This window comes from Ambystoma mexicanum, chromosome 2q, assembly GCF_040938575.1.
Source record: "Ambystoma mexicanum isolate Mex_15411 chromosome 2q, UKY_AmexF1_1, whole genome shotgun sequence".
NCBI lineage: Eukaryota > Metazoa > Chordata > Amphibia > Caudata > Ambystomatidae > Ambystoma > Ambystoma mexicanum.
In genome coordinates, this window is record NC_090924.1 from 1,428,797,518 (window position 1) to 1,428,825,426 (window position 27,909).

The 27,909-nt window shown below is 49.0% G+C and overlaps 1 protein-coding gene across 1 annotated transcript in view; it reads right to left on the reverse strand.

The window, feature by feature from the left end:
- The window catches only part of LOC138570226 (endothelin receptor type B-like), a 138,073-nt gene that overhangs the window by 49,314 nt on the left and 60,850 nt on the right, over positions 1-27,909 (reverse strand). Inside the window, exon 3 of the mRNA XM_069648958.1 lies at positions 282-394. Within this exon, the coding sequence (XP_069505059.1) occupies positions 282-394 (113 nt within the window). The remainder of the gene's footprint in view (positions 1-281; positions 395-27,909) is intronic.

Here is a 27,909-nt window from a genome sequence, read left to right on the forward strand (position 1 = left end):
TGACTTTCCCACATCATAAGTGATTGGTATGAACAGTGGGCAAGTGCATGGGGAGAGCTGGCAGGGAACAGCCAAGTGCACTACATGTGGGACCTTTACCCTTATAGGTGAGAGGGTAACCCTAGCCTGGTACATGCCAACTGATGCTCAGCGCCTGCCACACTGGTCAGGAGTTACTTTTCTTTCCTAGGTGGGTGGCATAGGTGGGCATTTACAACCCTTTGCTGATAACCAGTAGCGGCACTGTAGGTTCCTTTGTGATGATTGGCATTCTTACTTACCTGTCTATGCTGAGGGCACACAGGCTGAGGACTGTGATGCCCACAGAGGTCTTCTGTATGAAGGGCACCAGCTTGCAGACATGAACCCCGAATGGCCAGTCTTCGGCCAGCAGCTAAGGGAGACAAGAGAAAAGCAATGTTATGGCATCACACATCCTGGACCAGCTACCACGTGTGCACAAATGGCATGGCATGACTTCCCCCCAAAACAGGTCAACACAGCATTGGCATCTAGCACTCTGAGTGAAGGGGCAGTGAGACGAATGCTGCGCTCTTCCACAGGCCCGACATTCCACCCCCGCTGAACTTGCTGTGACCCAAGAAAAGGGATGGAGAAGGGCACGCTGGGGATAGTAGGAGGGAGTAGGGTGAACTCCAATCGCCACCGTTGCTAAACGCCTGGATGCAATCATGGTGAGCTTCAGCAAAGGTCAGGTTATGCATGGGATCACATGGCCATAATCACATATGGAAGGATATTGCCAGCCTATAGCACTCCCACTCTGAAGGGAAATGGACTTACCAAATGCAGAACGATCCGGTTCTCTCCTGCTCTATAAAAACAAGGTCGACTTGCAAGCCCATGGGCCCAGCCACTTAAACCTTGACCTGTAGCTCTAGTGCCTGTCTTTCATTTTCCCAGGTATAATAACATTTTCCGATTATTTTTTTTTTTACAGGGGGGTAACGAACCCCTTTTCTGAAATCTCTTTACTTTGATCACCTGTCTGCACGAGGCCAGTGCTCGCCTGCAATGAGGATTCTGTACCGTGTCCCAGAGGCGCGAGTATTACCAACAGTACTACATAGCAGTGGCACAATCAATCCCAACCGAAAGTAGCTGTATTTCCACTAGAAGTGTTGCTCTCACCATCAATAGTAGCGGTGTAACTACTACCATTACCGGGAAGTACTAAGACTATTATTAATGGTAATATTACTACTTCCTGTAGCATGGGTATCATTAATACTGACAGTGGTGCTTTCAGTTCTAGTAGTAGCTGTAGACGTATTGATATTACTATCGATAGTAGCAGTGTAACTACTACCATTACCAGGAAGTACTAATACTATGATTAGTAGCAATATTACTACTTCCTGTAGCAGTGGTATCATTATTTCTGACAGTAGCACTTTCACTTCAGGTAGCTGCTGTGGACATACTGATATTACTATCGATAGTAGAAGTGTATCTACTACCACTATTGGGAAGTACTAATACAATTTATAGTGGTAATATATTCCTACTTTATGTGGCAGTAGTATTTGTAGTATTCTTAGTAGTAACAGTTGCACTACAGCTATTACCAACAGTAGTAGTCGTAATAGTAGTACATATAATACTACAGCCAGTAGTACTATTACTTACAGAAGTAGAAGTAATTGTTCTACTATCAGGATGGGACTGGATTATCAGAAAAAAGTCCCACATAGCAGCAGGACATATGAAGTTGTACTGTCAGTAGTAGTGGTCATGTTACCAGTACTACACGTAGGCATGCCAGTAGTAATACTATAACTTCTGCCTTTATTAGTACTACTACTAATACTAGTAGGAGTAGTAGAAGTCATAATAGTAGTAGTTGGAAAACCAGGAAGGGACTGGATTATCGGACATAGTGGTAGTAAATAGCAGTTGTACAAGACCAATAATAATACTGTGACTAGTGCCAATAGTAGAAGTCGTTCTATTAGTGCATATACTGCTACCAGTAGTAGTAATAATACTACTAGCAGAAGTAGTAGTACTTATCTTAGTACCAGGAGGAGAGTCTATGTTCAGACATGTTAGGTTATCCCCTGTTTTTCTTTCCTGCTTCTCTGCTGTAATGATCTACAGGCACCACCTCCTGTGCTACTCTGTTGAACAGTGGCGAAACCTGTAGTCCGTGACAGATCTGTTTTTAAAGCAGTTGGTTGTAGCCGTAACCAGCTTGCTGCAATTGTAGATCCACCGATCCATAACATGGTTGTTGGAGGGGACACAATGTCAGTCAGTGGTGCTCCTGGGCTTTGGCCTAATAATGAGTGATTTTGTGCGTTCTTGACTCTCCGGGTCGTCACGTTCATAGGGGTGAAGAGCGGCCTTCCTGGGACCCTATTCATGGTGATGTTCCCAAAGGGATGTATGTAGGTCTGCCAGCAGCCATCTCACATACCCACATTGGTTATACCTTCCCCGCCATATTGCTGTCCTGGTCATACCCGCCACATAGGAGGAGTATCTCCTTGTTTCTATTCAGTGGGGATGTTCCTTTTCAGTTTAATGAAGGTAACCCCTCACATGATCATTGATACCCTACAAACGATTCTGCTTCAGGTCACTGGTTATCAATAAAGAGAGTTTTCTGCAGTGCTTTTCACACGTGCAATCTTCATTCCGCACATGAACGTCTTCTCGATTCCTTACTTCTCCATCAGATTCTATAAGGTCTATGCCTGTTCTTCTTCGGTCATCCTTCTCAGTGCGTCACGCTCATTTCTTGTGATGTCACCAGCCTCTCCTTTCACATCTTCACACTTCTTCGGGGATCTCCCTCAGGAGACCGCCATCTCTTCGGGGATACATCATATGGGGTTTTCTCAGTGGATACCTTGTCTCAAAGGCTTTTCGTGTAATCCGCACCATCACTGACGTTGCACATGTCGCAATTTCCAGTTTCCAACATATAGGCAGAATAGGGGCGGGACTTCCTGGAGAGGCATTCAACTGCTCCTCTACATACTGTTGCGCTTGTAACAATTTGGGCCATCGACACTGTTGAGAGATTAGGTTGGCTAATGCCCTGATGACAGCTCCATGGGAGTACTGGAAGCTGGACAGGACTGCCAGATGGATGGATGGGCCAGCCAGGTACAGGCGACCATGGTCGAATGGAAGGCCATTCCTAGATTGGATTGCTTGTACCGCAGGGTCCTGTGCTGGGCCCATTTCAAATTGGAGGTATGGCTGGATAGGGTTTACAAAGTGTCTTTTAGGATGGGTACTTTTAGGTTTTCTGGAGTTGCTTAAGGTTTCAGGGAGCAAGATGATGCATCAGCCGGCTCATTCTGGGAGCCTGGAATGTAAACGAACTGTGGAAAAAAAAGGCCCTTGCAGCTTGTCTGCTGTTTATGGCTCTTAGTTTAAGTGAGGTGAAGGCCTTTTCCGCAATGATATCCCGTTGGAGTACACAATTGGAGCTCAACAGGTGGGTGATGTTGGTGGTAAATTGAGCATAGTCAGGAATTAACCTAAAGAAATTGGCAAAGCCAAAGAACCTTTGTGTGGCTCTCATGTCTTTGGAAGTCCAGTTCTGAATAGCACTGACCTTCCTCAGGTCCAAGTATATACCGGCCGGGATGATGGTATACCTCAGGAGCTCGACATGAGATTGATGGAACAGATGTTTCTCTGCTTTGGGATAGAGGTGATGTGTTCTTAACCATGACAACACCTCCTTGACTTGACGTATATGGACGTCCAGGGACAGAGAAAAAAAGAGAATGCCATTCAAATACACCCAGACAATCACACTGATTGTGCCAGAGAAGACAGAGTCAATGAACCGCTGGATGGCGGCTGGGGTGTTGCATAAGCCAAAAGGTATCATCCTATATTGAAATGGTCCTAACTGTGTTTCGAACCAGGTGATACACCCTTCGAAGGTCTAATTTGGTGAAGACTGTTGATGAATGAAGATATTAGAGAATGTTGCGAATCAATGGGAGAGGGTAGCAGTCTTTACACGTGATTTCATTGAATAGTCGGTAGTCATTGCATGGCCTTGGGGCTCCTTCTTTCTTTAGGATGAAAAATAGGGGAGCCAAACCGGGGGTTTGAGATAGTAGTACTCTATATCTTTAGTGCAGGCATTAATCCAGATGCTTCTGTAGCTCTTTTTCTCTGAGGCCAAAAGAGAATACAGACACAGAGTCTGATCACATCATCCTGACAACTGTGAGGAGGTAGAGAAATGTCTTTGGGATCAGAAAACACATGTTGAAACAACTGATACTCTACTGGGATGTTCTGTAGGGCACATGCCAGGCCTGGCAAGCGTTTGTACTTAGAGTTGTCATAACAGGAAACAGATACCTCCGCTGGTCTGGTGAGACCCGGACAGTTTTTGAAGAGGAATTCCAGGGTACGTGTCTGCCAATTGATGTGCGGGTTGTGCTGTATCATACAGGGTAGTAATACTATGGGATGAGAAGGCGTTGTAATCACACCAAAAGCCAGGTTCTCCTGGTGGGCACCTATGGTGAGTTGCAATGGAACACTCCGGTGACGGACAGGTCCCGAGTTTAGGGGTGTCCCATCTATGAGCTGAATCTTGCACTCAACAGCTTTTGGTACCAGTGGGAAGTTTGTTCTATAGGCGTAAAGGTAATGTAGGACATTTCCAAAAGCTCCTGGGTCCACCAGGGCCGGGGTAGTGGTACTGGCAGATCCACCGTGCCATGTGACCTGAGCGTCGCGGGTGAAAAGGTAAAGGGGATCCATGAGCCAGACATTGTCATGCTTCTTGGGTTCGTTGTCTTTTTCTGATCCCATAACAAGCGCTTTAGTCCCCCCTCTCAGTCTGTGAGGTTGCACTGGTCAGCGTCTCTTCCTCTGCTTCAGATCGGGGATCCCGAGTCGCCCCCAACGGCATGGATTCTTCTGCTGGCTCCTTTGGTATGGGACTGTGAGGAATGAACTAATGCTTTGGGTGCTAGCGGTGGTCCGCCACCAGGTCCTAGTGTGCTGCGACGTTCTGTGAGACGATTGTCAATAGCTATCACATGGCCCAATCATGTTCCAGTACATACCAATGTATCCTTGTATTCGTCTCAGAGACCTTTTCATAAGAGAGTTTCTTGCGTGATCTCTGACCATTGCAAGTCTGCTGCAAACTGGCAGGAAATTGCTAATATAGGACATAAGGTTGGTCTGGCCTTGTTTCAGATCCATCAACTGGTTCTGGGCAGTGGCAGCCAAGTTCGGTGACTGGAATACTGATAAGAAGGCCTTCTTGAAGTCACTGAAAATATCCAGCAATGGATTTATGGCAGAAACATACCGGGCAGCCCAGGCCAAGGCGTTTCCTGTCAAGTTGCTGAGGATAAAGCCACTTTTCGCCTTATCGTGTTTGACATGTTGTGTCCTAAAATGGAATTGTATCTTACAGGGATTACAGAATTCAATGAGTTTTCAGGGATCCCTGTCATACTTAATGGAAGCGGTGTGTGCCACGGTGGTCTCAGTCACAGTGGCAGCGACCTCTATGGTCATGGCCCCTCGTAGAGCACTGTTTCCTTGTTATAAGGTGGCCGTGAGGCATGTACTTCATCTCTAAACTCCTGTGGAACACCCTTATCAGGTTCAGAAGGGAGGAGTCTTAACCTGTCAAGCCCTGCATCCCGTCTTATGTGTGTACCTGTTCGCTCTGCATGACCCGGTAGCGGATCCTTTGTTGTTGCTCTCTTCCTGGTTTCAAGGGTGCGTGGTATGGTATATGTAGTACACCAGATGATGCCTTAAGGTGTCCCAATGAGGCAAACACACGGGGACGCCCAGCGACCAACTGCCTGCCCCACGAGGTGGCTTCCCCAGATTAACTTGATGCAAGGCAGGAGGCAGCTATGAAGGCAACAGGCATTCAGATAGGAAAGAGGCAGTCAGAGGATCAAAAGGCTGGGCACTGGCAAGAGTGTCGAAAAGGAGAGCAGATGGCAGCAGGGAAGTCAAGTCAAGATCAGCGGGATCGAGGCAACACAAACCGAACAGAACGCGTTAAGACGCGATTTATTCATGTTGCCTGGGGTTTAAATCCCCAACACGCCATGGGAAGGAGGAGCGATCCCGCAATTGGCATAGCCATGGCGATGGACGACACTCTCCACAACATGCATGCATGAAAGTGCAACATCGGTCCTCCACGGCCATAGTCTAGGGTTCAAGATGCCAGTGCACATGGAGTGAGAGTCTGCTGCATCTCCCTTGCTACATCATAGTTCCGGCAACCGTCGCGCGACTCACAACGGGTAGGCTGTAGGCCTGTAACACATGCTTTCTGTTTGGGGCAGAGTCCAGCAGGATACAGTGGTGAACCAGTGTATTATCAGCATGGGGAGGTTTCCTCCAGGATATAGTCATATGCCTGCATAACATGCTCTCTGTGTGGAGTGGTGTACTCCAGGATGTGCTGACGGCCAGCATGTTCACTGTGTGGGGTGGTTTCCTCCATGATCTGGTGATGGCCTGCATGCTCTCTTTTTGGGACGGTGTCCTCCAGTATGTGTTGATGTCCAGCATGTTCACTGTGTGGGATGGTTTCCTCCATGATCTGGTGATGGCCAGCATTCTCTCTGTCTGGGGTGATGTCCTCCAGGATTTGGTGATGGCCAGCATGCTCACTGTGTGGTGTGGTGTCCTCCAGGATCTGGTGATGGTCAGCATGCTCTCTCTACTGGGTGGTGCTCTCTAGGATTTGGTGATGGCCAGCATGCTCCCTGTCTGGGGTGGTGTCCTCCAGTATGTGATGATGGGCAGCATGGTCTCTGTGTGGTGTGGTGTCCTCCAGGATGTGGTGAGGGCCAGCATGCTCCCTGTCTGGGGCATTGACCTCCAGGATGTGGTGATGGCCAGCATGCTCCCTTTCTGTGGCATTGTCCTCCAGCATGTGGTGATGGCCAGCATGCTCTCTGTGTGGGGTGGTGCCCTCCAGGATATGGTGATGGCCAGCATGCTCCCTTTCTGTGGCATTGTCCTCCAGCATGTGATGATGGCCAGCATGCTCTCTATCTGGGGTGGTGTCCTCCAGGATGTGGTTAGGGCCGGCATGCTCCCTGCGGGGGGTGGTGTCCTCCAGTAAGTGCTAATGGCCAGCATGCTCTATGTGGGAGGTGGTGTCATTCTGGATATGGTGACAGTCCTGCGTGTTATTGGTACAGGGTGGTTTCCTCCAGGATGTGGTGATGGCCAGCATGCTCTCTGTGTGACGTGGTGCCCGCCAGTATGTGGTCAGGGCCAGCATGTTCTCTGTGGGAGGTGGTGTTCTCCAGGATGTGGTGATGGCCAGCATGCTCTCTGTGTGGCGTGGTGTCCTCTTGGATGTGGTGACAGCCAGCATGCTCTCTGTGTGGCGTGGTGTCCTCCAGGATGTGGTGATGGCCAGCATGCTCTGTGTGGAAGGTGATGTCATTCTGGATCTGGTGACAGCTTTGCGTGTTATTGGTACAGGGTGGTTTCCTCTAGGATGTGGTGAGGGCCAGCATGCTCCCTTTTTGGGGCGGTGTCTTCCAGTATGTGGTGTGTGGTGATGGCCAGCATGCTGCTCTCTGTGTGGGGTGGTGTCCTCCAGGATGTGGCAATGGCCAGCATGCGCCCTGTTTGAGGCGGTATCCTCCAGTATGTGGTGCTGGCCAGTATGCTCTCTGTGGGAGGTGGTGTCATTCTAGATATGGTGACAGCCCTGCGTGTTATTGGTACAGGGTGGTTTCCTCCAGGATGTGGTGATGGCCAGCATACTCTTTGTGTGGCGTGGTGTCTTGTAGGATGTGCTATGGGCCAGCATGCTCTCTGTGTGGCGTGGTGTCCTTCAGGATGTGGTGAGGGCCAGCATGCTTTCTGTGGGAGGTGGTGTTCTCCAGGATGTGGTTATGGCTAGCATGCCCTCTGTTTGGCGTGGTGTCCTACCAGGATGTGGTGAGGGAAGGCATGCTCTCTGTATGGCGTGGTGTCCTCCAGGGTGTGGTGATGGCCAGCATGCTCTCGGTGGAGGTGATGTAATTCTGGATCTGGTGACAGCCCTGCATGTTACTGGTACAGGGTGGTTTCCTCCAGGATGTGGTGATGGCAAGCATGCCCTCTGTGTGGTGTGGTGTCCTCCAGGATCTAGTGATGGCTAGCCTGTTCTCTGTATGGCGTGAGGTCCTCCAGGATGTGATGATGGCCAGCATGCTCTCTGAGTGGCGTGGTGTCCTCCAGGATTTGGTGAGGGCTGGCATGCCCTCTGTGTGGTGTGTTGTCCTCCAGGATCTAGTGATGGCTAGCCTGCTCTCTGTATGGCGTGATGTCCTCCAGGATGTGATGTGGTGAAGGCCAGCATGCTCTCTGTGTGGTGTGGTGTCTTCCAGGGTGTGATGTGGTGAGGGCAAGCATGCTCTCTGTATAGCATGGTGTCCTCCAGGATGTGGTGATGGTCAGCATGCTCTCTGTGTGGCGTGGTGTTCTCCAAGCTCTAGTGAGGGCCAGCATGCTCTCTGTGTGGCGTGGTGTCCTCCAGGTTCTGGTGATGGCCAGCATGTTCTCTGCATGACGTGGTATCCTCCAGGATTTGGTGAGGGCCAGCATGCTGTCTATGTGGCGTGGTGTCCTCCAAGCTCTGGTGAGGGCCAGCATGGTCTCTGTGTGGTGTGGTTTCCTCCTGGTTCTGGTGATGGCCAGCATGTTCTCTGCGTCACGTGGTATCCTCCAGGATTTGGTGAGGGCCAGCATGCTCTCTGTGTGGTCTGGTGTCCTCCAGGATCTAGTGATGGCTAGCCTGCTCTCTGTATGGCGTGAGGTCCTCCAGGATGTGATGATGGCCAGCATGCTCTCTGAGTGGCGTGGTGTCCTCCAGGATTTGGTGAGGGCCAGCATGCCCTCTGTGTGGTGTGGTGTGTTGTCCTCCAGGATCTAGTGATGGCTAGCCTGCTCTCTGTATGGTGTGAGGTCCTCCAGGATGTGATGATGGCCAGCATGCTCTCTGTGTGGCGTGATGTCCTCCAGGATGTGATGTGGTCAGGGCCAGCATGCTCTCTGTGTGGCGTGGTGTCTTTCAGGATGTGATGTGGTGAGGGCCAGCATGCTCTCTGTATGGCATGGTGTCTTCCAAGATGTGGTGATGGCCAGCATGCTCTCTGTGTGGCGTGGTGTCCTCCAAGCTCTGGTGAGGGCCAGCATGCTCTTTGTGTGGCGTGGTGTCCTCCAGGTTCTGGTGATGTCCAGCATGTTCTCTGCATGACGTGGTATCCTCCAGGATTTGGTGAGGGCCAGCATGATGTCTTTGTGGCGTGGTGTCCTCCAAGCTCTGGTGAGGGCCAGCATGCTCTCTGTGTGGCGTGGTGTCCTCCAGGTTCTGGTGATGGCCAGCATGTTCTCTGCGTGACGTGGTATCCTCCAGGATGTGGTGAGGGCCATCATGCTCTCTGTGTGGCATGGTATCCTCCAAGCTGTGGTGGGGGCAAGCATGCCCTCTGTGTGGTGTGGTGTCCTCCAGGATCTAGTGATGGCTAGCCTGCTCTATGTATGGCGTGAGGTCCTCCAGGATGTGATGATGGCCAGCATGCTCTCTGAGTGGTGTGGTGTCCTCCAGGATTTGATGAGGGCTGGCATGCCCTCTGTGTGGTGTGTTGTCCCCCAGGATGTAGTGATGGCTAGCCAGCTCTCTGTATGGCGTGAGGTCCTCCGGGATGTGATGTGGTGAGGGCCAGCATGCTCTCTGTGTGGCGTGGTGTCTTCCAGGATGTGATCTAGTGATGGCCAGCATGCTCTCTGTGTGGCGTGATGTCCTCCAGGATGTGATGTGGTGAGGGCCAGCATGCGCTCTGTGTGGCGTGGTGTCTTCCAGGATGTGATGTGGTGAGGACCAGCATGCTCTCTGTGTGGCATGGTGTCCTCCAAGATGTGGTGATGGCCAGCATGCTCTCTGTGTGGCGTGGTGTCCTCCAAGCTCTGGTGAGGGCAGCATGCTCTCTGTGTGGCGTGGTGTCCTCCAGGTTCTGGTGATGGCCAGCCTGTTCTCTGCGTGACGTGGTATCCTCCAGGATTTGGTGAGGGCCAGCATGCTGTCTGTGTGGCGTGGTGTCCTCCAAGCTCTGGTGAAGGCCAGCATGCTCTCTGTGTGGCGTGGTGTCCTCCAGGTTCTGGTGATGGCCAGCATGTTTTCTGCATGATGTGGTATCCTCCAGGATTTAGTGAGGGCCAGCATGCTCTCTGTGTGGTCTGGGGTCCTCCAGGATCTAGTGATGGCTAGCCTGCTCTCTGTATGGCGTGAGGTCCTCCAGGATGTGATGATGGCCAGCATGCTCTCTGAGTGGTGTGGTGTCCAACAGGATTTGGTGAGGGCTGGCATGCCCTCTGTCTGTGTGGTGTGGTATGTTGTCCTCCAGAATCTAGTGATGGCTAGCCTGCTCTCTGTATGGTGTGAGGTCCTCAAGGATGTGATGATGGCCAGCATGCTCTCAGTGTGGCGTGATGTCCTCCAGGATGTGATGTGGTGAGGGCCAGCATGCTCTCTGTGTGGCGTGGTGTCTTCCAGGATGTGATGTGGTGAGGGCCAGCATGCTCTCTGTGTGGCATGGTGTCCTCCAAGATGTGGTGATGGCCAGCATGCTCTCTGTGTGGCGTGGTGTCCTCCAAGCTCTGGTGAGGGCCAGCATGCTCTCTGTGTGGCGTGGTGTCCTCCAGGTTCTGGTGATGGCCAGCATGTTCTCTGCGTGACGTGGTATCCTCCAGGATTTCGTGAGGGCCAGCATGCTGTCTGTGTGGCGTGGTGTCCTCCAAGCTCTGGTGAGGGCCAGCATGTTCTCTGTGTGGTGTGGTGTCCTCCAGGATTTGGTGAGGGCCAGCATGCCCTCTGTGTGGTGTGTTGTCCTCCAGGATCTAGTGATGGCTAGCCTGCTCTCTGTATGGCGTGAGGATGTGATGATGGCCAGCATGCTCTCTGTGTGGCGTGATGTCCTCCAGGATGTGATGTGGTGAGGGCCAGCATGCTCTCTGTGTGGCGTGGTGTCTTTCAGGATGTGATGTGGTGAGGGCCAGCATGCTCTCTGTGTGGCATGGTGTCCTCCAAGATGTGGTGATGGCCAGCATGCTCTCTGTGTGGCGTGGTGTCCTCCAAGCTCTGGTGAGGGCCAGCATGCTCTCTGTGTGGCGTGGTGTCCTCCAGGTTCTGGTGATGGCCAGCATGTTCTCTGCGTGACGTGGTATCCTCCAGGATTTGGTGGGGGCCAGCATGCTGGCTGTGTGGCGTGGTGTCCTCCAAGCTCTGGTGAGGGCCAGCATGCTCTCTGTGTGGCGTGGTGTCCTCCAGGTTCTGGTGATGGGCAGCATGCTCTCTGTGGAAGTGATGTAATTCTGGAACTGGTGACAGCCCTGCATGTTATTGGTACAGGGTGGTTTCCTCCAGGATGTGGTGATGGCAAGCATGCCCTCTGTGCGGTGTGGTGTCCTCCAGGATCTAGTGATGGCTAGCCTGCTCTCTGTATGGCGTGAGGTCCTCCAGGATGTGATGATGGCCAGCATGCTCTCTGTGTGGCGTGATGTCCTCCAGGATATGATGTGGTGAGGGCCAGCATGCTCTCTGTGTAGCGTGGTGTCTTCCAGGATGTGATGTGGTGAGGGCCAGCATGCTCTCTGTGTGGCATGGTGTCCTCCAAGCTCTGGTGAGGGCCAGCATGCTCTCTGTGTGGCGTGGTGTCCTCCAGGTTCTGGTGATGGCCACCATGTTCTCTGTGTGATGTGGTTTCCTCCAGGATTTGGTGAGGGCCAGCCTGCTCTCTGTGTGGTCTGGTGTCCTCCAGGATATAGTGATGGCTAGCCTGCTCTCTGTAAGGCGTGAGGTTCTCCAGGATGTGATGATGGCCAGCATGCTCTCTGTGTGCCGTGATGTCCTCCAGGATGTGATGTGGTGAGGGCCAGCATGCTCTCTGTGTGGCGTGGTGTCTTCCAGGATGTGATATGGTGAGGGCCAGCATGCTCTCTGTGTGGCGTGGTGTCCTCCAAGCTCTGGTGAAGGCCAGCATGCTCTCTGTGTGGCGTGGTGTCCTCCAGGTTCTGGTGATGGCCAGCATGTTCTCTGTGTGACGTGGTATCCTCCAGGATTTGGTGAGGTCCAGCATGCTGTCTGTGTGGCCTGGTGTCCTCCACGCTCTGGTGAGGGCCAGCATGCTCTCTGTGTGGCGTGGTGTCCTCCAGGTTCTGGTGATGGCCATCTTGTTCTCTGCGTGATGTGGTATCCTCCAGGATAGGGTGATGGCCAGCATGCTCTCTGTGTGGCATGGTGTCCTCCAAGCTGTGGTGAGGGCCAGCATGCTCTCTGTGTGGCGTGGTGTCCTCCAGGTTCTGGTGATGGGCAGCATGCTCTCTGTGGGAGGTGGTGTCATTCTGTATATGGTGACAGCCCAGCGTGTTATTGGTACAGGGTGGTTTCCTCCCGGATGTGGTGATGGCCAGCATGCTCTCTGTGTGGCGTTGTGTCCTACAGGATGTGGTGAGGGCCAGCATGCTCTCTGTGGGAGGGGGTGTTCTCCAGGATGTGGTGATGGCTAGCATGCCCTCTGTGTGGCGTTGTGTCCTCCAGGATGTGGTGATGTCCAGCATGCTCTCTGTGTGGTGTGGCGTCCTCCAGGATGTGGTGAGAGAAGGCATGCTCTCTGTATGGCGTGGTGTCCCCCAGGATGTGCTGATGGCCAACATGCTCTCTGTGGAGGTGATGTCATTCTGGATCTGGTGACAGCCCTGCATGTTTTTGGTACAGGGTGGTTTCCTCCAGGATGTGATGATGGCCAGCATGCTCTCTGTGTGGCGTGATGTCCTCCAGGAAGTGATGTGGTGAGGGCCAGCATGCTCTATGTGTGGCATGGTGTCCTCCAAGATGTGGTGATGGCTAGCAGGATCTCTGTGTGGCGTGGTGTCCTCCAAGCTCTGGTGAGGGCCTGCATGCTCTCTGTGTGGCGTGGTGTCGTCCAGGTCCTGGTGATGGCCAGCATGTTCTCTGCGTTACGTGGTGTCCTCCAGGATTTGGTGAGGGCCAGCATGCTCTCTGTGTGTTGTGGTGTCCTCCACGATCTAGTGATGGCTAGCCTGGTCTCTGTGTGGCGTTATGTCCTCCAGGATGTGATGATGGCCACCATGCTCTCTTTGTGGCGTGGTGTCCTCCAGGATGTGATGTGGTAAGGGCCAGCATGCTCTTTGTGTGGCATTGTGTCCTCCAGGATGTGGTGATGGCCAGCATGCTCTCTGTGTGGCGTGGTGTCCTCCAAGCTGTGGTAAGGGCCAGCATGCTCTCTGTGTGGCGTGGTGTCCTCCAGGTTCTGGTGATGGGCAGCATGCTCTCTGTGGGAGGTGGTGTCATTCTGGATATGGTGACAGCCCTGTGTGTTATTGGTACAAGGTGGTTTCCTCCAGGATGTGGTGATGGCCAGCATGCTCTCTGTGTGGCGTGGTGTCCTCCAGGATGTGGTGAGGGCCAGCATGTTCTCGGTGGGAGGGGGTATCCTCCAGGATGTGGTGATGTCCAGCATGCTCTCTATCGTGGCGTGGTGTCCTCCAGGATGTGGTGAGGGAAGGCATGCTCTCTGTATGGTGTGGTGTCCTCCAGGATGTGCTGATGGCCAGCATGCTCTCTGTGGAGGTGATGTCATTCTGGATCTGGTGACAGCCCTGCATGTTTTTGGTACAGGGTGGTTTTCCTCCAGAATGTGGTGATTGCAAGCATGCTCTCTATGTGACGTGGTATCATCCAGGATTTGGTGAGGGCCAGCATGCTCTCTGAGTGGCGTGGTGTGCTCCAGGATTTGATGTGGTGAGGGCCAGCATGCCCTCTGTGTGGTGTGGTGTCCTCTAGGATCTAGTGATGTCTAGCCTGCTCTCAGTGTGGCGTGTTGTCCTCCAGGATGTGATGATGGCCAGCATGCTCTTTGTGTGGATTTGGTGTCCTCCACAATGTGATGTAGTGGGGGCCAGAATGCTCTCGGTGTGGCGCGGAGTCCTCCCAGATGTGGTGATGGCCAGCATCCTCTCTGTGTGGCGTGGTGTCCTCCAAGCTGTGGTGAGTGCCAGCATGCTCTCTGTGTGGCGTCCTCCAGGATGTGATGTGGTGAGGGCCAACATGCTCTCTGTGTGGCGTGGTGTCCTCCAAGCGGTGGTGAGGGCCAGCATGCTCTCTGTGTGGTGTGGTGTCACCCAGGTTCTTGTGATGGCCAGCATGCTCTCTGTGGGAGGTGGTGTCATTCTGGATCTGGTGACAGCCCTGCGTGTTATTGGTACAGAGTGGCTTCTCTCTAGGATGTGGTGATACATGGCCGCACCATGCTCACTAAATGGGTATCTGGTGATGGCCCAGCGTGATGTGTCTTAGGGGGCATATCAGGATCATTTGACCATGTGAATCTTAACATCTGACCCCACATGTTACACACATCCTTTGCCAGCATATCCCCCAGCCAACAGTTTCACATGATTGCAGTAATTTCTTTCAGACAGACCCCCGCAATTCATAAGTAGGAGTATTTTTCATCTTATGACATTTGAGTGCCCCAAGCGGTATCCCATGGTGCACCGCGCCGAGCCTGTCTGTTCAATGCTGTATCGGGCCTTTGTTCTGCAGTTCACATAATTTACCACAGGAAGTGAGGGTGGGTGAAGGTGCAGGCAGTCACATGCCATGTGTCCGTACAGCCACCGGCCTGCCAGCAACGCTCTGCATTTTCCTGAATACACTCTAATTTCACAGCGGCTCTCTCGAATAAATATAGACGCCTTGCCTTCAAGACAACTTCAAAATAGGCAAATCAGACCTCTTTTTTTGATGTTGTATTGTAGACATGTGTTAACTAGTGCCTACTAGTTACTGTGGTACGGCATAAACTGCAACATCATTCTCTCAGTCATTTATTAGCTCACTCAATCACTCACTCAATCGCTTCTCCACTAACTCAATCCCTTATGCACTCTGTTGCACGTTCACTCAATCATTCATTCACTCACCCACCCAATTACTCATTCACACACTCAAGTGATCATTCAATTAATCACTCACCAAAAATATTGACTCACAGTCACTCATTAACGCACTCAATTACATGTTCACTGAATCACTCGTTCATTCACTCACTCAATCACTTGCTCTCTCATTCGCTCAGTCTTCACGCAATTGCTCTTTCACTCACACTGTCACTCATTCCTCGAATCAATCGTTCATGCCCTCTGACGCTCATGCCCTCACTCACTATCACTCTTTCACACAATCCCTGTCCATGAGGATTATGCCGCTGCAGGGGCACACACTACTAAGTGAAAGAAGTAAATATGTTTCATAAAGCTTACATTTTTCACCTAACGTAGAAAGAATAGGGTCCCCAAATATACCAGACACAAGTATGCGATTGCGACGAAGCGTAGCGAGGGAGTTCAAACAACGACAACAGTTTGGGGGTAAGAGGGTCAGGAGGATTCTTCCCCCTCCCATGTGAAAATGTTTTGAATAATGGGTTAAAATGTGCATTACACAGCACACTTTCTGTGAAAATGTGGGTAAAAGGCCAGACAGTGTGCAATCAGTTTTGTAGGGTGTAGGGTAACTCATGAAAACAAGTACATTAGATGCAAGTCACCAAAAGTGCACAGGGCATTTCCCAATGCATTGTCATGCCGCTCCCTGCAATATATGCCATTATAAAAAACGTTTTCATTCTGACTGTGCCCATACATTTCCATGCTGGCTCCACCAACATATGCCAGTGTTCCCATAAAAGAACATACTGGTGTTTGCTTTGAGATGTTTTTTATAGTATCATTACCGGCAATAGGTACAAAGCTGGCTTTTAACAATATATGTCAGCACTCCTATGTAAAAAACTACTCCTGTTGGTTTCGGCCATTAAAAGTGACATGACACAATAAGAAAACATGTCCAAACTGGTTCCAGCGTATGCCAGTCTAGACCCATAAGAACACTTACCATCCCTGCTTCATCATAGATGCTCAGTTAATAAAAGATCATGCTACAGTAAGAAATATACAGGCCGCTACACCTAAACGTCAGTCTAGCGAGGAAATACCATTTATCAAGCTTGCTTTTTCAACGATGCCAAGTAATAAATGTCATGCCACAGTAAGCAATGGCTAGACTGGCTGCACCAAAATGCCACTCTTGCCAGGTAATGACACACATGAACTTGGATTTTCCCACCAAAAATACCAGTAAAACATGCAAATTCAATAAAGGAGGTATCAGAAATTCTCTAGTGATCCCTAGTCTCCCAAAGCCTCACACACATACACACATACTCTTTCACCCACCGGTCATTCACCCATACATCTTCTCTCACAATAATTGACACTGCATTCACCACACAGGCATGCACCCACCCGCATTCACCCAGAACATTCACACACAAAGTCACATTCATACCCATTTACGTACCAGTCACTTACCCATATTCCTTCTATCACATACACTCATACTGGCGCCCACCCAGAACATTCCGAAAAACACATGCACATGCACACATTCTCCTATTCACTCGCCTGCCCATAAACCCCTCACGGCCGCATTCTCCACACAGAAATGCACCCACCCACAACATTCAAACACACACTATAGCGTTCCTACTCATTCACCCAACACTCACTGACCCATGCTCCTTCTCTTGCATCCACTCACACTGCATTCTCCACATGGTCACACACACAGGCACACGCCCATGCAACCAGAAAATTCAGACACACACAATCACATTCCTACTCATTCACCCACCAGTCACTTACTCATACACCTTGTCTCCCGTCGACTCACACTTCATTCTTCACACCGGCGCACACCCACCTACCCAGAACATTCAAGCACACACTATCACATTCCCACTCATTCACCCACCTGTCACTCACTCATACACCGGCTCATACATCCACTCTCACTAGATTATCTACGCTGGCACCCACCCACACACCTCGAACATTCAAACACACGCTATCACATTCCTACTTATGCCCCCAGCAGTCACTCACTCATACAGCTTCTCTTACATCCTCTCTCATTGCATTCTCCACACAGGCACACATCCAAAGAACATTCAAACATGCACACATTATATCCGTTCTTCTCATTCACCCACCACTCACTCACCCATAGCACATATATACATCTGACACGCACTTCACACATGCAAAATACACATCACATTAAAAAGAACATAACGCCTTTTAACGTGTTTTTGCAGCTTCTGTGAGTCACTGCAGGCTACCCTGAGCTCCTACGTGCTGCTCACAGACAGGAACCAGGACGCTGGTATAGTTTCCTGGGTCCTGTATATGAGCTGCGACAAAGCGGGAGGAGAATGGGTTGGAGCTGAACGTGTCATGTGACACAGGACACAGTCAGCTCCAACCACTACTGCATGCCTCCTTCTCGCACTGCAAGGCTCGGCCCAGCCTTCACCCTTATGGGTGAGGACAGGGCCGGGCCACCCAGACCTTATGTGGCGGGGCCCCTGTACCACGGGGGCTGCAGAGGCCCACGCTAGGCCAGTGCTCACACAGGTGTATTCTGTCAAGCCCAGTGTCATACCAGGTAAGGAGTGTGACTGGGAGCGCCAATACACCACAGAGAATGCTCAGATATGCACAATGCCTTTAGTGCAAGACACAGGGGTACATGATCCATGTGGTGAAAGGCCTGGCACTAGCAGCTGGTGAATTTTCTAACTGGAGATGTGTAAATATTTGTCGCAGATATGCCACAGCAACGAAGCGCTACGAGGGAGGCTGCACCAATCAACCGGGTTTTGGGGGAGTTCCCCCCCAAGAATTATTTTTAAATAATCGGTTAAAATGGTGCTTTTTAGAACACACATATTTAGAAAAATTGGGTGACAAGCCAAACAGTTTGCAATTGGTTTTGTAGGGTAACTCATGAAAAAATCCAACAGATGCAAGTCACCAACAGTGCACAGTAGCATTTCCAACATTATTTTCATGATGCCTTTTCCCACAATATGTGCCAGTATAAAACATTTTCACACTGGCTCTGCCCATACATTTCCATGCTAACTGCACCATTATACCCTAGTCTTCCCATATAGAAACATACTCATGTTTGCTTTGTGCATAATACCAGTAATGATACTATAAGAAAACATGGCCATATTTGTTCAGCCAATATATGGCAGTATCCCCACGTAAGAAAATACTCCAGTTGGCTTACCATCAAAAATGCATGCCAAAGTATGAAAACATGTCCAAACTAGCTGCACTGAAATGCCATTTGAGCTACATAAAACATTTATGCTTACTTTATCACAGATGCCCAACACGAAATATCTTGCCTCAGTAAGAAATGGCTAGACTGACTGCATACAAATGCCAGTCTTGCTTCATAATAACACTTATCATGCTTGGTTTACCAAAGATGCCCAATACAAAATGTCATACCACAATAAGAAATTACTAGACTGGCTGCGTTGAAATGTCAGTCTAGCTACATAATAACACTTATGCTTGTTTTATCAAAGATGCCCAACACAAAATGTCATGCCACTGTAAGAATAATACCACTGATCCGGCTTACTTTATCAAAGAGGCGCAATGTAAAATGTCATACCGCAATAAGAAATGGCTACACTGGTTGCATAAAAGTGCTGGTCTTGACACTTATCATGCTTGCTTTACCAAAGATGCTGAATACAAAATGTTATACCATTATAAGAAATGGCTAGACTGGCTGCATTGATGCCCAATATAAAATGTCATGCCACAGAAAGAATAATTCTTCTGAACATGCTTCATCATCCATGCCCAGTAAAAAATGCCATGTCTGCTCCATGGTGCACCAGTGCCTTGAACTTATACATAATCTCTATTAACGATGAATGTGATTATGTGTGAGTGCGAGGTTCTGGGGCACCCAGGGGGCAGATGCGTGTCAGGAGCTGGTGTCCCAGGGTACAGCCATGGCATTTGTTACTGGGCATATATGCCCAGTAAAAACTGCCATGCCTGCCCCTGAGGCCCAGAGCGTCTCACAGGCAGACATTAAATGCATGAATACGAGGTGCTGGGGGGCCCAGTCATGGTATTTTTTACTGGACATCTATCAGATACCCATTAATACATGGCATTCCTTCCCCCTTTGCCCTCCAGTGCCTCCAGCACCTCACAAGCACAAATAATCATTTATGTGTGCATGCGAGGTGCTGGGGGGCTTAGGAGTCAGAAATGATATTGCATGTGAGGCGCTAGGAATCGCAGTGGACTGGGCTGGCATTCTTTACTGTGCATAGCCAGTAACAAATGCCATGCCTGGCCCCTGGGCCCCAGTGCCTCACACAAACACGATTAATGTGATTGTGGGTTTCTGAGGCACTGGGGGGGCACAGGGGTCAGGCATGGTATTTTCTACTGCCCTCTATCATAGATGCCCAGTAACATAAATGATATGCCTGTCCCCTGGGTCCCCAGCTCCTCCCAAATGCACACAATCAATGTGGTTATGTGTGTATGCCAGGCACTGGGGGTCCAGGGGGCGGGCATGGTATTTTCTACTGGACATCTCTCGTAGATGTCCAGTAAAAAAATACCATGCCTGTCCCCTGGCTCCACACCGCCTAATACACACCCACAATCAACGTGATTATGTGGGTATGAGAGGTGCTGGGGTGCACAGGGGGCAGGCACGCTATTTTTTACTAGACATCTATGATATATGTCCAGTAAAAGAAATGCCATCCCTATCCCCTGGGCCTCACAGCGCCAAACACATGCACACAATCAAAGGGCTTATGTGTGTATGCAAGGCGCGGGGGGTACAGGGAGGCAGGCATGGTATTTTTTACTAGACATCTATCATAGACGTCCAGTAAAAAAACACCATCCCTGTCCCCTGTCCCCTGTGCCCCACAGCGCCTCACTAGGAGATCTAATTTTGGCCAGTGGGAGGGTGATTGTGCGACAAATACATTTTTAAAATGCCTTTGTTGTACAAACCTCCGACCCCTACTCACCAAAATCAGTCCATGGACTAGGTCAAACACACACACACATTAACACAATATTCACACATCACATCATTCACACAGCAAGCACTCTCTCATTCACACAAGCACCCATCGTCATGCTCTCACTCATAACCCAAGCAGACACACAGCCATATACATATTTAAATAATAAATATATGAACATACAAACACACACATTTTAACAACATACACACAGCAAGCACTGTCTCATTCACACGAGCACCCATCAGCATGCACTCACTCATAACAAAAACATACACATATTTAAATAATAAATACATGAACATACAACACACACATTTACACAACATACACACAGCAAGCACTCTCTCATTCACACCAGCATCCATCAGCATACATTCACTTAACATAAGCATGCACACATCCATACACATAATTTTAAATGAACATAAACAAACATACCTTCTGCTGTGTGTCCTAAAGTTCCCTCTCCAGTGCTCCAGCCCCTGCTAGTATGAACAGGAATTAGGAAGCTTCCTGCACATGAATGCAGGGCCTTGAGTGTGGGTGAGCAGACGCCCCACTTCAGCTTGCTCTGTCTGTATGCGCAGGGGTGTCCTCTTGCACATACAGACATGCAGCTCCCCAGCCAGCATTTCCAATGAGCTATGCAAGGCTGGGGAAGCAAAACGCCCCAAGGCTCGCATGGCTCATTGAGCTTGCGCGGCTGGGGAACTGTAACTGTCAAAGTGAAATTATGTTTCCCTTTGACAGTTCAGAGCGCTCCCTCAGCAGAAAAAAACAGCTGAAGGAGCGTTCAGTGTTTCACTGGGCTGGTCCCTCCATAGTGGGTGTGGGCCAAGACCAGGTGGCTCAACGCCCCCTCCTGAATTATGGACGAGCCACGTCTAAGGCCTGGGGACTCAATATCCACCACATGCATGCAGTGAAAGGCACAGGGGCTCGGGTCCAGCCCAGCTGCTCCTGTGCCTTTCACCTGTGGCCCCCTTCTCATATAGAACTCACAATGACGAATCGTGATACGTGCTGAAAGTGATGTCGTGCTTTATACTTTATAGGCCTTCAAAGGAATACACCTCACACTCAAGGCTAATTTACTCATTCCTGCACATAGGAAAGAAGAGACCCTCCTCCAGCCCCATCCTCCTTACATGTTACCCCCTGCCGTGTCTGATGGGTTTCCTGCAGGTACAAACTCGTGTTTCACTTCTGCAGGCCCCCCTGCAGGGGACACACCATCTTCCTTGTTCTTCTTGTGTATGTTATTATCTTTCCTAAGTCTTCTTCCACTTCTCGGTCTTACACCTTCGTCCTCTCGTGTTTGAGGAATGTTTGCTTCTGGTGTTCTGGTTTCTGCCTTTTTCTCTTCTTCAATGTTGGTTGTCATAGGTCAGGGGTCTGTAACCTGTGGCTCTCCAGATGTTTCTGAATACAAGTCCCATCATCCCTTACAATTGCCAATGCTTGCTAGGGCCAATGGGAGATGCAGTCCAACATTTCTCGAGAGCCAGTGGTTGCAGATCCCTGGAATAGGTGTTGCTGTCTCCACGAGGCCAGCCATGTCCTTCACTTGTGAAGTGCGATTTCCATCCTTTTATGGAATCATGGTTCCTATCTCTTGTGCCACAGAAATCTGATGTTTGTGAAACCTGCTGTCTGTTTTCTTTGTGTCGAAGGTCCTTCCTGCATGCTTGTTTCTCTTACTCTTCTTCTCCCTTCTGTGTAAACCTTTGCTGTCTGTTTGTACTGAAGATGCTTGTTACGGATGCTGATGCCATCCTCTCTCAATTGCAGAGGTATATGGAACTCTTGTTTCTAATCCTCTGGTGTCCATTAGTTTAGCTGTGCTCTTCCCTCTGCATCTTTGTGGTCTGCTCCTGTACTGCCATAGACTAGAACTCTGCAAAGGGCTTGATGAGCTGGCATTTCATGAAGCTGTGCTTGTTGTACGCATTTTCTTACGGCCACCACAAATATTTCAGCCATTCTGGTGGCCTGCAGCCATAGTGAAACAACACACCCTCCAGCCTAAACCTTCTGAACCCTAGTACACCCAAGACTCAAATTCAGCAAACAAACCATCAGAAAACAAGAAAAGAATTGGTGAAAATCCTGCCCTACATCCGACATCGAAAAATCCACTGCCATCAACTCCTTCTTCCTCAACAAGATCAGCCTCCCACATTCCAACACGCAAAACCATAACTACCTGGACAAGTTTCAAGATGCTCACTATGGAAGACCACACTGCTACCCTTGCATCCCTCAAGGCTACATCATACGTGGATGACATCCTCCCTGCCTCTGTACCCAAGACCCTCCCAACTGAAGCACTCCTATTAGCTGCCAATCATCAACAGATCCGTATCTCAAGGCACCGTCCCCTTCACCCTCAAGATCCGACAAATCCTCCCTCTTCTCAAGAAGCCAACTCTTGTTCCTGATAACCTCAGCAACTACTTCCCCATCACACATATTTCCTTATTAGGTAAAATCCTTGAATAAGCAGTAGCCAGGCAACTCCTCCAACACATTGAAGCTAACCATCTTTTTCAGTCCTACCAATCTGGCTTCAGACCCAGATGCAGCACAGAAATGACTGCCATCAAGACGATCGACGATGCCCTTAAAATCCTCGATGACGGCCAGTCTTGGCTCTCTGACCTCTCAGTAGCATTTGCCACAGTAGACCACCAGTCAACCACTGGCAATCTACATTGCTGCATGGAGATCAGCAAGATCGTCCTCAGGTGGTTAAAATCCTACCTTGCTAATCACCACCTGTTCCCACGAAAGGATTCCTCCAGATCACCAACTCTACTCATCACCTTTGGAGTCCACCAAGGATCCATCTCTCGCCTGTGAGCTTCAATCTTTACATGGAACTGCTCACCATCAAAGCCATTTGCAGGCTCAAGGCCTGACTCACATTGACCCAGTCATGGATGTCCAGTGCTTACCTGAAACTCAACCCCTCCACGACAGAATTCCTACTGCTGACCAACAGCACTGAATGCCTGGCCAAACTGGCCACTCTCCCTTTGCCCTGTTAGTGCCCTGCTTCCTTCTCTGTGTTCTTCCCCTTTTGATTGTAAAGTGCTCCGTTGTTTCCGAAGACAGATTTGTTGTCAATAAATCCCATAATGATAAAGATATTAATAATAATAATAACAGTGACATGATACTTGTATATTTGAAATCTAGATATTGTGCAGATGTATGTCCTTGGAATGGGGTGGTCTCTCGGCGGTTTCACTGTGCCAGGAATTCCCCATTTTCTGCCTACATCATGAAACGCTGCCAGAGGTTCTGGGTGACTCCTAATGGCCGATTCTTGAGTATTCGTCTATTTGCCACTAACATATATTGGCCTTTTTCAGCCTGCCCATGGAAATCTCTGGCTACTTGTTGCCAGGCCCTGCCAGTTAGTTCTGACATGGCCAGTGGTGGTGGTGGGTCGCTTCTTGGTGTGCGCTGGCATCTATGGCATAATTCTGTCCTTTCGGTCTTTTCACACACAAATAGGAGCCATATTCTACCTCTCTATAAGCGCTTTGTTGTGGCAGCAATGCACAGATGTGCTTCAGGTCATTCTGCTGTTATTTTCTGTCTTAAACATTTGAGAATTATTATCCTTGTGCCTCTTACTAAGATTCCTTCCTTTGACATGTCTGCAACACGAGTGTTCTGCAGTTCCTGCTGTGACCGCTGTTACTGGGTTTGCAGTCTTTCTGCGGTGGCCACTAGTCTGGGAGGACCCGGCAAACAAAATCTCCTGCTTTCCACAGAGAGGACGCGGAGTGTAGCAGGAGTGTTCTGCAGTGTTCTGAGGCGTTCAGAGGTATGTGCAGATTATCCGAGCAACACAACACAACACAACACAACTAATTAGTGAGGAGAATCGTTTGCCAGTGTTCGGCTGAGCACTGATTACAGTCAGAAGTACCCAGGATGAGGAAAACCAGAATAATGCTGTCCAGGAGGGCTTGAGTAATAACCCCTCCTTAGGGTCAATGGAAACTTCAAGTACCCATGGTGAGTGGAGGTCTGATGGGCCAAGCGAAGATTTATTGTTACCGGTTATGAATTTCTTGATGACCTTTGAAACAGATGTTATGAACACCCTATCAATCCTGCATGATCAGGTGAGGTCATTAAAAAATGAGGTTGAGCTGCTGGACAAACGGGTCAAGCAGTTTGCTTTGTAACCCATCTGGGAGGAGGGCTGATCAGAGAGTAGCCCCGTAAAGAAATGTGGAAACAAATGGGGAACGGGCCAGGGGTAAAAGACCTGTGGTTCCCACGGAGATACATCTGCCCCCAGGCCATCCTCCCAGCCAACATATGAACGCGCAGGGGTCAGAATGTTCCCATCCACTACCTCTGTGGTCGAAATGCCCGAGCACTCTAGGTAGAGGAAAAGTTATAACTAGAAGAACTTTTGTACTGGAACAGGATAATGTAGACTCAAGACAATATCCTGTGCAGTTGCCACCGGAGGCACTACCTCTGGTGGGTGTAATATTAAATATACCCACTTTGGGAGTAGGTTGCATTTATAGATTGTGGGGCCCTGATTAATAAATCAGCTCATTGAGATAACTCACATATTGAGGGAGAACGAATAGACCCACAGAACACCATTGGTGGGCACCCAACACAAGTCAACAGATGGAGACTGTGTGGTGTTGACTTTTAAAAATGCACAGGTGACCAAATATTTGGTCGAGTCCAACCTGGGTACCCCTAGTCAAAATCGTAGGGCCTGGTTGGTGTTGCTAAAATTCTTCTATCCCCAAGATAGGGAGAAGCAAGGGCCAGCTCCTGGAGGTGTGTTAACCAGGTCCGTAGGTTCTTGTTGGCTTGCCCCCAGGTGGCCCAAATCCCATATGGTGTGTCTTACAGTGAAAGGGGGGTGATGGACCAGGCTAGTAGAGCACCAGACCCGGTACTGTCTAGGAATCAATTTGCTTGTCTCACTGAAATGGACGATATTGAATGATGTCTGTGCCCGGGGGTGGCCCAAGGGCGGCTGCAAGAGGTATTACTGAACGTTGCTTAGGGCATCCCCAGTGTGGAGTCTATGGATGTGGGAGATACCCTGCCACTATTGTCATGGAATGTGGCTGGCATAAAAACTAGATTAGCGTGTACAGAGACACTGAGGGTAGACTCTGAGTTATTTCAAGAAACGTGGTCCAGGGTTGAAATTAATGTGGATGGTTGTATTTCACACGATTGGGTGACAGAGAAAAACAAGAGAGGAAGAAGTTATGGTGGGCTATGTATACTGGTTAAAACACTCTTGGAGAGTGTGCAGGTGGTCCTGACAACTCCGGTGCCCTTTATACTGGTGATTCAAATCCGTAGACCAGGCCAAGTCGACCTTTTAGTTGTGAATTTCTATAATAGTCCCCACAAACAACATGAGAAAAATTATCTGGGTGTTCTAGCCCACGGGTTGGAGGAACTTGCTGTAAAGTTCCCCATGGGCAATATATGTTGGAAACTTGGAGGTGATTTCCATGCGAAGTTGGGGGGTGGCCCGGTGGATAATTTATATGATAATACAGAAGATGCCATGGCAGCGATACCTCCGCCCACCATGACAGGCACCAGGCTTTGTGTGGAAGGCTTGCGCCTTTGGCACTATCTCTACGAGTGGCGATTAGGGTCCACAAATGGGCGGTTGTTTGGGGATATTCCCAGCAGATTTACTTTCTCCTCAGCAATAGGTAGCTCCACAATAGATTATTTTTGTATTCTGTTCATGCACTGTGGCCTTATAAAAGGGTTTAACGTTGGTTGATATTTGCAGCGATAATTTTCCTATCCAACTCCTGATCAAGTCAGCTGCAGGGGCAGATATGTCGAACCGAGCATATCCGCTGGAGGTATCTCTTGATACCTCTCAGTGTAGATTTAAATGGAAAGGGGACCGGAAGGCTGTTCTAATAATAAAGGAATTAGTGTCAAGCTCCTGTGACCTTAATAACTTGCTGTCGGGGAACCTGTGGAATGAAGGCATACTTGAGGAGTTCGAAAGTATGTTGACCCAGCTCTCTCTGGTGCTTTCTTGCCCTCCAGGCAAACAAGGAGGAAAAAGCAGGCGGAGCTGGTTTGATTCTGATTGCACTAGAGCCAGGGAGAACTTACTATATGCACTGGATAGCACCAGTGCATCCAAAGCTACCATTGATAGTGCCAGAACAAACTATAAGAAAGTCCTGACCACCAGAAAAAGATAATAGAGGAAGAAGCATGGGAACCATGGGAGATAGCCACAAGGCACAATGATCCCAAATTGTTCTGGGAAATAGCCCAGAAGGGCCCTTATTATAAATCTACAAAGAGACCCCAATCAACAATGTCACAGATAAGGCTTGGTTGGACCATTTCACCTCACTCTTTAGTATGGTGGTGGTGGGAGATGGACAACCAGAAAGGGGTAGGCCAGATCATAGTGATGAGATGGGCACTGAGGATTGTATTCTGTTCTCAGTGAATGAAATTAAGAAGGCCATTGGTTGCCAACGATGCAATCGAGCTCCAGGTCCGGATAACACCCCGGCAGACCTATTCATTATGGACTGATTATGGATTGGGTGAGCTTACAAATGACAATGCACCGTGAAATAAAGAGATGAAAAGATTTTTTTTCCCATAGAAAATGTGTATTCCTTTTTATTTTGAGTTAAAGCCTTTGCGGATGACACGTGTTTCGGCAGAATTTGCCTTGTTCAAATCCAGGCTGAATAGACATGACACAAAGAAGACAAAAAAGAAAAAAGTACACAATGGATCATTAAAATAAAGAATAAATGATAAAGGAGAACACCGTCATTAATTTTCAAAAACGTGTATACCAAAAAGAAACACAAAAATGTCACGTCAGCATTTGTTTAAAAAAGGGGGGTGCCTAAACCATTTGAGATAAAGTGGGTGCAGAAAAGTCAGGAGAGGAAATGGGGGTGATGGTCCTTGCAGTTTTGCCAAATGGTGAAATATAAGTGATGAGGTGTAAACAGAGCCTGTGTGGAGTGTGTAGAAACAAACAAAAAAAAAATATATATATATATTTCTTTGTTATTCATTAGTTTATAATGTAGTGATAATTCAAAGATGCTTTTATATCCATCCAACGCACATATATTAAGTTTGTGGGATATAGTTATTAGGATGACATGAGAAGTATTAAAAAAGGCTGCTAAAGGGTTGATGTTGATTTAGGATCGTGTAATTCAATGGGATAATTCCTGAATAAATGAAAAAGAAAGTGAAATAAATTAGTGCCGCACGTGTTGCTGGACAAGATTTCTTTTTGTACCTCAACACATGTTTTGGCCAGGATTAGATTCTGGACATGAAGCAAAAAACATCAAAGAAACAAGGACATGGTTTTTTGAACCAAATCAGACGTTATAAAAAAGGCAACAGAAATATACCTGTGAAACAGGTCAGTTTTCAGTTAACCAAAGCACCGGATACTTCACAACTTCCTGTCGGAAAAGAGGGAGAAGAGGAACTGGAGGACTCAGACAATCCAGACGCTTATCGACGCCTAACCAGGGCTGCAGTGAGAGATGCAGCCAAGAAACAAAAATAGACAATCTTGTTATGAACTTATCGGACCATAACCTTACCGCAGATGAAATTACCCTTCTCAACAGAGGTCTGTCCTCTGCCCCTACTTCGTTCTGTGAACCATTTCATTTGCATGTGGATCTATTCAAATTTGTTCACAAATTGAAGTTAAAGAAATGTTCTGCTAGTCAGGTGCAAAACAGAAGAACACCAAAACTGAGACCAGAAATCAGTGACATTACAATAGAAGAATTAGGCAATATCCACCTGTTGAGATCGATTGGTGAACAGTCTGATTACCCAATACACAAAACTA